The sequence below is a fragment of the Apis cerana genome, linkage group LG1 (genome assembly GCF_029169275.1).
Source record: "Apis cerana isolate GH-2021 linkage group LG1, AcerK_1.0, whole genome shotgun sequence".
NCBI classification, from domain to species: domain Eukaryota; kingdom Metazoa; phylum Arthropoda; class Insecta; order Hymenoptera; family Apidae; genus Apis; species Apis cerana.
In genome coordinates, this window is record NC_083852.1 from 15,379,195 (window position 1) to 15,390,635 (window position 11,441).

At 26.2% G+C, this 11,441-nt stretch overlaps 5 protein-coding genes across 5 annotated transcripts; 3 read left to right on the forward strand and 2 right to left on the reverse strand.

Moving 5' to 3' along the window:
* Window positions 1-137: 137 nt before the first annotated feature.
* LOC108003623 (histone H3) lies at window positions 138-786 on the forward strand. Its single transcript, XM_017066018.3, has one exon. The coding sequence runs from the start codon at window positions 238-240 to the stop codon at window positions 646-648; it is 411 nt and encodes a 136-aa protein (XP_016921507.1). The 5' UTR covers window positions 138-237; the 3' UTR covers window positions 649-786.
* A 1,589-nt stretch (window positions 787-2,375) lies between these two features.
* On the reverse strand, window positions 2,376-3,025 carry LOC108003508 (histone H2A-like). Its single transcript, XM_017065782.3, has one exon. It carries the CDS (start codon window positions 2,941-2,943, stop codon window positions 2,569-2,571), a length of 375 nt encoding a protein of 124 aa, XP_016921271.1. The 5' UTR covers window positions 2,944-3,025; the 3' UTR covers window positions 2,376-2,568.
* Window positions 3,026-3,136: 111 nt separating this feature from the next.
* On the forward strand, window positions 3,137-3,887 carry LOC108003504 (histone H2B). Its single transcript, XM_017065776.3, has one exon. It carries the CDS (start codon window positions 3,209-3,211, stop codon window positions 3,578-3,580), a length of 372 nt encoding a protein of 123 aa, XP_016921265.1. The 5' UTR covers window positions 3,137-3,208; the 3' UTR covers window positions 3,581-3,887.
* Window positions 3,888-6,447: 2,560 nt separating this feature from the next.
* Window positions 6,448-7,897, forward strand: LOC108003495 (histone H1). The gene has a single exon (XM_017065763.3). The coding sequence runs from the start codon at window positions 6,555-6,557 to the stop codon at window positions 7,227-7,229; it is 675 nt and encodes a 224-aa protein (XP_016921252.1). The 5' UTR covers window positions 6,448-6,554; the 3' UTR covers window positions 7,230-7,897.
* A 2,486-nt stretch (window positions 7,898-10,383) lies between these two features.
* LOC114578220 (histone H3) lies at window positions 10,384-11,035 on the reverse strand. Its single transcript, XM_062076810.1, has one exon. It carries the CDS (start codon window positions 10,917-10,919, stop codon window positions 10,509-10,511), a length of 411 nt encoding a protein of 136 aa, XP_061932794.1. The 5' UTR covers window positions 10,920-11,035; the 3' UTR covers window positions 10,384-10,508.
* Between the last annotated feature and the right edge of the window lie 406 nt (window positions 11,036-11,441).

An 11,441-nucleotide genomic window follows, 5' to 3' on the forward strand; every position in this document is an offset into this window, starting at 1 on the left:
ACTTGATCAGTATAACTCGATGAACAACAACTCAATGTTTGTCGGATGCTTGCTTGCACCCGCTTTTATGCCGACAGCAGACCAGTTTCCCCACCACTCGACGTTCGACCAATCAGAAAGCACGAACTGAGAATCATATTCAATAAAAGGGGAAGCGTTCTCTTACTCGAGCGCATTTTGTGTTTTACCTTTGTATTGAACGTATCTATGCAAGTTTTTAATTTCGCTTAAAGAAAAATGGCTCGTACCAAACAAACTGCTCGTAAATCAACTGGTGGAAAGGCGCCACGTAAACAATTGGCCACTAAAGCTGCTCGTAAGAGTGCTCCTGCTACCGGTGGAGTGAAGAAACCTCATCGTTACAGGCCTGGAACTGTAGCGCTCCGTGAAATTCGACGATATCAAAAAAGCACCGAACTTCTAATTCGAAAATTACCATTCCAACGTTTGGTTCGTGAAATTGCTCAAGATTTCAAGACAGATTTAAGATTCCAAAGCTCTGCTGTCATGGCTCTTCAAGAAGCCAGCGAAGCTTATCTCGTTGGTTTATTTGAAGATACTAACCTGTGTGCAATTCACGCTAAACGTGTTACGATCATGCCAAAGGACATTCAGTTGGCTCGTCGTATTCGTGGAGAAAGAGCCTAATTGTAGCTTTTTAAAAACAACAAATCGGCCCTTTTTAGGGCCAAAATTTTGTCTAATGTGGCAACTCAATGTTCATTTTTTTATAGAAATGTATATATTTTATTTATTAAAAAATAATTTTCTATATTATATAATATATAGTATATTATATTATATTATATATAGTATATTATATAATATATATAATATAGTATATTAATTAATAATATATAAGCTTCAAATATACAGAAATCGACTTTAATCGAGAATTCATATAATCTTCGATTTTTATTTTTCATTGCAACAATGATATAGGAAAATTTAGAATTTATGATTGGAGTTATGTATTATTCAAATACTTAGTTGTAACTATAGACCTTCGTTCCTGACAGAGAATATTTACGTGAGTTTTTTTTAGATACGATATTCAAGTCTTTGTTCTTACTCAATGTTTAATGTTTATTTTCTTAAATTCTTATTTTTTTATTTTATTAAATTATAATTTAAATTTTTTTTATATTACAGTTTTGTTATCGTTATTCGCGATAGTTTTTTATAGTATTGAAAATTCGCAACTTTATTATTTATAATGAATTAGTATATTACTCGAATATTTTGCTCGAAAATTTTAGATACATAACGTTCCCCCTACAGAGAAAAGAACATCTGTGTCGAACATCTGCTCTATGTTCTTTTATGTACGAAACCAGACCTTCCATTGAATATTATACCTATCCCTTCTTTTATTTTTATTCCTAGTTATAAAGAATTAAAATTAAATTGAACACAATTTTTAAAGAATAATTGTTATAAATCTTTAATAATATTCATTAACACAATAAAAGATTTTCAAAAATAAAAAATAAAATTAGATTTTAGAAAATATTTTATTCAATTTTTCTATTTTTTATAATCATCTATATTATCACGTTTAATATATCTATACTATATATAATTGATTAATTTTATAAATTATAATACATATTTTTTATAATCTTAAATTCTTTTATTAAAATATTAATGGATCATAAATTAAAATTCTGCGAAATAACAAAATAAAAATTTATAATTCATTTGTATTTCATTAAAAGTAAAAAGAACATCAAATACATATAGAAAAAATAGAATAAAATGTAATTTTATACTGAAACAAAATAAATGAATTTATTTTTAAAAAAATAAACGAAATAAATTTTAAAAGCATATGGAACAATTAAATTTAATGAAAATTTATTTTTATTATTTTATATTGCAATTTATGAATAATTTATGAATAAGTCTTATTAAATATAAAAAAAATTACAAATATTATTTAATAAATTAGACAAAAAAGAAAGATAATATATTATATACATATATATTATAATTATAATGTAAATATATATATATTTAATATTAATATTACATTATTATATAACATATATTATATAATATAATTATACATTGTAATACTTCTATATAAATAATTATGGTATTTGGATTTTATTTTGATAATTTACGATTGTTATTATGATTCTTATTAACTCTTATATAATTTATAAAATAAATTATAATATAAAACATTATCAACTATATTTAATTTGATAATTTGTTTAACTAAACATATAAATCAAATCAACGTTTTATATTAGAAACTATTATATTTACAAAAAAATTTAATTTTTGAAAATCTATATATATGATTTAAATTGTAGTCAATAATATAAAAATATATTGCTTTTATTATATTAAAAATGATTTCATGAAACTTTCTGTCATATCCTCTTTATTTTCAATAAATGTTTAATTCTATCTTTGAATTGAACACATGTTTAAATTATTTATGCTTTTGTATAAAATGTATAAAAATATATTCTATTTAATTATGAATCAGATGAAAAATTCCTTCGTTTTAAAAAATTGTGGCCCTAAAAAGGACCATTTATATCGATGTTTATATGGTTAAGCTTTTTTTTCAGTTTTCTTTGGCAATAAAACTGCTTGAATATTTGGTAAAACACCACCCTGAGCAATAGTTACACCAGAAAGTAATTTATTTAATTCTTCATCATTACGGATAGCAAGTTGAAGATGACGAGGTATAATTCTGGTTTTTTTATTATCACGAGCAGCATTTCCCGCCAATTCCAACACTTCAGCAGCCAAATATTCCATAACGGCTGCTAAATACACTGGTGCTCCTGCACCGACACGTTCTGCGTAATTTCCTTTGCGAAGAAGTCTATGAATACGACCAACAGGGAATTGCAAACCAGCTCTGTTGGAACGAGACTTCGCCTTTCCCTTAGCTTTACCACCTTTACCTCGGCCAGACATGTTTTGCGTGAACTTAGAGTAAGAAGTACCACAAATGCACTCGAACAGACGTGAGAGAAATATGCCGCTTACAGGAAAAACGTATTCTTTATAAGCCAGCCGTTACGAACTCAAACCAACCAATGGCGCGCCAGCTCGCACGTGATTGGTGCGCTGCTGCTGCCACGTTTCAAGCTAAATAGCGCGCCTCCACTGCGTTCCGACATTCAGTCTTGAATTCTCACAACAGTCGAGTGCATTTCAAGTCTACGATCAAGTTGCGAAGATGCCACCTAAAGCAAGCGGAAAAGCTGTGAAGAAAGCTGGTAAAGCTCAGAAGAATATTAGCAAGTCTGATAAGAAAAAGAAGAGGAGGAGGAAGGAAAGTTATGCTATCTACATCTACAAGGTGTTGAAGCAAGTTCATCCTGATACTGGAATTTCCAGTAAAGCCATGAGCATCATGAACAGCTTTGTAAATGATGTTTTTGAGCGTATTGCGGCTGAAGCTTCACGTTTAGCACATTACAACAAGAGATCTACCATCACTTCTCGGGAAATCCAAACTGCTGTCAGGCTTCTGTTGCCTGGTGAATTGGCTAAACACGCTGTTTCTGAGGGTACTAAAGCCGTCACCAAGTACACCAGTTCAAAATAAACGCTGCAGCGTCTTATAAATCATCGGCCCTTCTCAGGGCCAACAATATTCTCATAACGTTAAACAACTTGGTTATAACTCATTGAATATTTTATAACCTGAATATTTTCCATTGAATCCTAAATAATAATGATAAGAACACGATGTGTTGAATAATAGAAAAATAAATACTCTTATACATTATTGAAAATATATTTGTAGAATATTTCAAAATTTAAATAGAATTATTCATTCTAAAGAAGTAGAATACTTTATTAGTCATAACGAATTTTGTAAATATAATAAAAATTAATAGAAAATATCTAAATCATTTTTCTAATTGTTTTCCGCGGTGTTTTGCAGTGCTTTGACTTGCGCAGTTCATATGAGGAACATTCGATGTCACGATCAATGATGTAAATTCGCTAAATACTTTAATTTCTAATATTTTATATATTTCTTATACAGAATTCATAGAAATTACAAAAATAGATAAATATCATCATTGAAGGACTTATAGAATAGTTGCCAAGGACATAAAAGCATTATATTTATTGCAATTAATATAAATTTGATAATAATTCTTAGTATAACCTCATTTCATCAAGTAGAATTTCAGGTTAGAATGCTAGATTTCGATTTAGAATTAAAAAAAGAAAATTAAAAATTACTAGAAATATTAACTTTCTGTAAGTAGAATTTTATTTACTTACGAAAAGAAAAGATTAGAATTGATTCTAAATTAATTGATTTAATTTAAAATCTATGAACTAATAACTATTATCTATAATATTACTCATAAGTCATTTAATTATCTTTATATTAGTAATTGATGAAATACATAACCCAATGATAAGTAGATAAAATAAAATTTTTTAAAATATATGTTACTTTTAAATTATACAATACTATCTAGAATTAATTTCACTATGGTTTTGTATAAAAAAATTGTGATACAATTTTAGTTCATAAAAAATATTGTTTATTAAAAAAATATATGTAATATAAATTTGTTAATCAATGTATGAAGTTTATTTAATATTGATATTTATTTTGAAATCCTATCATTGATGAACCATTATAATAATGGCTTCTGTATAGATGGTTCCACTATCGCTTCTCAACATGAAATTTGATTGGTAGACAAGATTAAAGTTTATTCGTACACAATAAATATAACAATAAAAAATTATTAAATGATACAAGTTGTCTAAAAAATTATAAAATAAATTTATAATAGCTTTTTAGTTATATATTATTTATATTTTAAATTTTTAGCATTAAAAGTAGAAATTTCTTACGCCAGATGTCAGAACCTACGACTTTAACGTGCCCTCCATGCTTAAATTTTTTGATAAACTAACAAATTGATATACAAAGAAAATTGTGTAGAAAAATAATTCATAAATAAAAAAAAATAGTAAAAATATAAATATTTACTCATTATACACGCTATTTAATGCTTAAATGAAATACTCAATTTAGAAACTGCATTATCTTTTTCTGAAGCACAGAATATAGAAGATTCTCTTCCTAACTCAACAAGCGAATCAATGATGACGTGTCCTGTAGTTTATACAACTCCCTCAAGTTCGGACTCTGATCGCAAACTTTTTTATCATGTTTTATAAATTGAATATTTATGAAAATCTGTCATTGTCTGAATTATTTATTATAATATAATATTATTTTTTTAATTATACATGTATATATTATCAAAATGCATTAATATTTTTAAAAATTTTATATATATTATAATATAAATAAATTTAAAACAAAGATCATTACATTTCAATATAAAATAATTACATGAAAGAAATTATTATACTTTTTTATCTAAATTATTAACAATAAAAAATTATGTAGCTTCTTTATAGTTTTAAGACTTTTATATTCTATGTTATTAAATATAATATCTTATGATAGAAAGATGGAATTAAATGAAAGATATGCTTTAATATAATATTAATTATTATTATTAATTGTATAAGAATGAATATTTTTATAATAAAAGGGTTATAAAACATATACATATGATATAAAATTACCTACAAGTACTATTCTGAAAGAAAATAATATTATTTCCTATTTATATAAAACTGTTATATTTTTATATAAAATTAGGATTAAATTTTTCAATTCAAATTTAAATTATCATAAAACGAATTAAAGCATAAAATAAGCAATTTTATAAGAATATTTTTAAATTAGTACTTATAAGTGATATTCTGAATCAGATTCCTTGTACATACTATCACGATCTCCATCAGAAAAAGAATAGTAAATAAAAACAATTAAATAAAAGTAAATGTCATCAAATCTCATTTGAGAATACTAAAAATATGAAAGATATAATAAAAATTAATTCTAGATACATAAATGGAATATTTCACACATCCATGGGAATTGATATTAATCCAACGATAGAACATTCGTGGTTCATGTTATACATCACTAAGCGATCGAATATCAAGTAAGTTTTTTAAGTATCCGTTGTAAGTTGGATACAAATGATTGAATATAAATTAGCAGCAGTCCTTTTTTTACAATTTTCTATATAAGTATCATGTCAATTTTCGCGTAAATGTTTAGATTTTTAACTTTTTCTACACGATGTTCTATCGCTTCGAAAAGACGGACTTCGTTGAACGGCGCAATATTTTGCTTTAACGGGTGAATATACAAAAAAATCAATAAGTATATAAAAGTGCACACACGCAGCTATATTTTTGCATAACGATTACTTATTAACACGTATGTAATTTAGAAAAACAAAGCACAAAAGTAAAGGTATATTTACCGCTTCTTCGCTGTCATGGAATCGCGGCATCCGACATATTGGGTAGGACTCTCTCCATGGTCCGCGCTTAAGAAAGAACACCGCTCACAGCCAAAGCTAACTACCATTAAAGCAAGAGCATCATTGTTGGTCTAGCTACCTCCAGGCACTTTGTATAAACTTTTTATCCGTTATTGTTGAAGTAATTCCACAAAAATGGAAGACAAAGCAAATTCTGGCAGTACTGCAGTCGAAGCTGCTGAAAATCCAACGGCTCCGGCGAAGAAACCATCAAAGAGCAAATCGAAGGCACAACGTGAGAAGGCATCTCATCCTCCAACCTCCGAGATGGTTAACGCTGCTATCAAGGAATTAAAGGATCGCAAAGGATCGTCTTTGCAGGCGATAAAAAAATATATCGCCTCCACTTATAAAGTCGATGGGGAAAAATTTGCCCCGTTCATCAAAAGATATTTGAAATCCGCCGTGACATCTGGCACTGTGGTTCAAACAAAAGGCAAAGGAGCATCTGGATCTTTTAAGCTTTCTACTGGAAAGAATTCTGAGAGTTCGAAGACCAAGAAAGTTCCGCATCCAACAAAGAAATCTGTACCGAAAAAGACACAGTGGGTCGAAAAAAAGACTGTTTCTAAGAAAACTGCTCCCGCTAAGAAGCCAGCAACACCAAAGAAAGCTGCTGTCGAAAAGAAACCAGCACCAGCAAAAAAGAGCGCATCGAAGGTAGCTGCAGCGAAACCTAAAGCTGCTTCTGAAGCCAAAAGCATGTCGAAAGCTAAAAAGACTGCTAAGGCACCAGCAGCTAAAACCAGGACTCCTAAACCGAAGAAAGCTGCGGCACCAAAAACAGTCAAGTCACCAGCAAAAAAATAATTATTTTTAAATACTATCCACTACATCCAAATGGCCCTTTTCAGGGCCACTAAATCTTTCATACGAGGAACAATATCTCTATTTTTTATTTATTACGAACAAATTAATTATCACGAACTATTTTATACGAGAGTAACTTCAGTTGGATTTTTAATTCGATTGACTTATTTATTTGAATATGATAAAGACACATCTAATTGAATGTGTTGATTATGTAGTTTTGAAAAAATACATTGTGTATATACATAAGTTTTATTTTGCATTGCACATTTATAAGATATATTTCAAGTTACATTTAGAGTTTTATATAGAACTAGAAAAAAGATAGTGAATTTTAAACTATAATGTTTCTAGCCGTGCTGTATGTTGGAGATAGTGCTAGGGAATCTAACGGAGGTGTGCTGCACAACTGCTCCCCTACCTTAGCTATCGACCGATTCCCGCCAAAATAGCAGACATTGCATGGTTCACAGTGCACATATGAAAAAAGAATATAAAGATAATTATTTTTTATATTAAAAATATTTCAATATTAATGTTATTTTCAAAATTTAATTAAAATTAAATATATAATTATATTAAAAATATGTTAAATTTTATTATGTTAAAAAATATTAAATTTTTTGTATATAAATGAAAAATTAAATTTTTAATAATTAATAATTGAATATTCTTAGAATTTTAATAATGATTAAATTTTATTGAATAATTTTTTTAAATAATTCTCACATTTAATAGATAATGATTATTTTTATAAAATATAAAAAGGCTTTTACATTTTATTACATTTGTCAAATTATACGATGGATGAAAAAATCAAAACGAAAGAAATCTAATACATTCTTTGAAATGTATTGTCTTTTCTAGTGCATATCATATCTAGGATTAAAAAGATTTATTACAGATACATATTTGAATTTATCTATTATGATATATCATTTAAAAAAATACATACATGTATATATTATTGATAGAATATATTTTCCATATTTATATAAACTTCTTGTTTAAATAATTTTATTCTTCGCTATATTTTAATGAAGTATAAAAATTCCATAAATTTCTTACGTTTTAGATAGGTAAATATTAAAAATATAAATTTTTAAATAGTTGATGTTTATATACAAAATAATAGACAATTTTATTATTTTCATATTTTTGATAAAAATGCAATATATTATATAAATTTAATAAAAATATATAATAAAAAATCAAACAATAATTATGTATATAACATTATCAATATATTTATTCTTTTTCATTTTCAGTGGTTGGTTGTTATAATACAAGTAAAAAACACCACAAAATGGATCGAGAACTTTTAAACAATTAACGGTAAGCGAAGGAAAATCTTTCCTTCTATTATAGATATAATGATATTATCTATATATTACAAAACATTTATTGCACTTATTATTCAATAATTTATATCATTCAGAACTGTATTATGTTATATATGAAATTATTTAGTTCGATTTTTCGTTAATTATTATAAATTTCTTTTGGTAATGAAATAAGAATCATAATTTTAAATCATTTACGTCCTCTAATATAGAATTGACTTTGAATGGAATGTGTATTGCTTTTATTACTATTACTAGCATGTATGTGTAGATTGATTCAATAAGGCCAGTATTAGGTTATAGTATGTTTTGAAGTTTGTAGTTTTGATGTACCAAGAATACTATTTCTCTTTATACTTTGTCTTATTTTGTTTGTTTAGGTTAATTCAGTGGTTTCCTTTTAATGTTTCCAAATATGAAACCTTGTTGTGAATGATTTTTTTTTTCTTATTTTACATTACAATGCTTGAAAATTCTGAATGACTTAAAATAAAACTTAAAATAAAATATATACTATATGATTAATATTATTAATTAATAATTGAATGTTTTATCGAATGTTGAATATTAAATGTGTAATCAAATTTTTTTCTTTGCTCTCTTTTTTTTTAATATTTTTATATAATATATTAAGAAATTTTTTTTTAATATGAATTAAATGTTACATAATATTTTAGAAATTAAATGTTAATAAGGCTTCATGAATTTTAAATTTAATGAATTCTTTGAGATTAGAAGAAAAAATTCTCATAAATCTATGAAAATTATTAAATACTATAGAAATTATGTATATGAGTTTTATATATTATATTTATTATTATATTTATAGATCGTTTTTATTTTTTTATTATAATATATATAATATATATAATTTAATATATATACTAGATATTATATAATTTAAAATATATATTAAGTTTATAATTTATTTTGAACGTATCATTATGAATTTTTATGAATTTTTCTTTTCCAATTCTTTGAATATAAAATTTTTTTGTACGGCTGAAATTTTCAAATATCCTAAATTGTTTAACATCGGTTATATTATGGTTGTAATTATCTATCATATAAATGAAGATTGTTTTATTTTCTTATATATTCAAACTTCTCTCTTAATATTATATTGTTTAGTAAATTGAAATGTAGTGATTCATTTAACCTCAAATTGTATAAAGAAAATATGTGACTATCCTTACTTCAAATATTTAATAACTTTGTAATTTAATATGATTATTCAAAATAATTTTAATATTGAACCAAGAAAGATCAACAAAATATTTATATCATACAACATTAATAAAGTTTTAAAATTTTTCAAAACGAAGAAATGTTCATAATTCAGTAACTACAATAAACAAAATATCCTAAATTTTAAAATATAATTTATAAAATAATATTTTATAATATTAGGAAGAAAAATTAGCTTCTTTTTTGTATTATCTTTTCTTAAGAAAACTCGATTCTTAAAAATTTTAATATATCAATAATATAGAAATGCTTAGGACATAGCAATAGGAAAAGATTTCGTACCTAAAAATATACACGAATATATTCTCTATCAAAAACCTATAAATATTATTATATATAGAACGTTTAAGTATATAATTTTAATCATGAATTCTAAATCTTTCAATATTTTAAAGCAGAAAAGTAGAAAATTGCTGCTATGAACAAGAATTGAAAATCGAATCGTAAAGATCGAATTATTCAAGTTGATCGTCTAATATTTAAAAAATATATTTGTTCCTATTATTTCTATTTTATATATATTATATATTTTGTTACATTATTTAAAATAAACTTTAGATGGATTATAAAAATAGAAAAATTTTAATACATTACAATTTTTAAGCATAAATAAGAACATAGAGTTGTCACATTAAACAAAATTTTGGCCCTAAAAAGGGCCGATTGTTTATTTGCAAAAAGTTGCAATTTAAGCTCTTTCTCCACGAATACGGCGAGCCAACTGAATGTCTTTTGGCATGATCGTAACACGTTTAGCATGAATTGCACACAGGTTGGTATCTTCAAATAAACCAACGAGATAAGCTTCGCTGGCTTCTTGAAGAGCCATGACAGCAGAGCTTTGGAATCTTAAATCTGTCTTGAAATCTTGAGCAATTTCACGAACCAAACGTTGGAATGGTAATTTTCGAATTAGAAGTTCGGTGCTTTTTTGATATCGTCGAATTTCACGGAGCGCTACAGTTCCAGGTCTGTAACGATGAGGTTTCTTCACTCCACCGGTAGCAGGAGCACTCTTACGAGCAGCTTTAGTGGCCAATTGTTTACGTGGCGCCTTTCCACCAGTTGATTTACGAGCAGTTTGTTTGGTACGAGCCATTGTTTCTAATCGAAACTAAGAACTTCCAACGACGCGTTCAACGTAATTGTAAAACGTAAAATGCGCTCCAGCGCTCCTGTCTTCCACTTTTTATGCTATGCGATTCTCGGTTGGAAACTCCTGATTGGTTGAGTATATACTGGAGGGGGAAGAGTATTACTGTTGATATGTAGAAACATAATATTGAAATCATGGCTTTTTCATACAATTCAATGAATATTATTAGATAAATTTTACAATATACAAATTATAATTGATCAATTAAAATTATTATTTATATTTAGTTTGCATTAACAATAATTTTATTACCAAGAGATATTTTATAATTAATTTTCAGAAGTTTTAAATTATTCGATTATTTTTTTTAATATAAAATTATAATTATCTAATATTATTAATTATTGTATATAATATTATATAAGAGAATTCTGAAAAAATATTTAGTTGTTGCCAACAGAGGGGGAAGGGTATATATCCGACTTGAATGTTTTGTGTCGTACTTTGCGACATCTACCGAGGAAT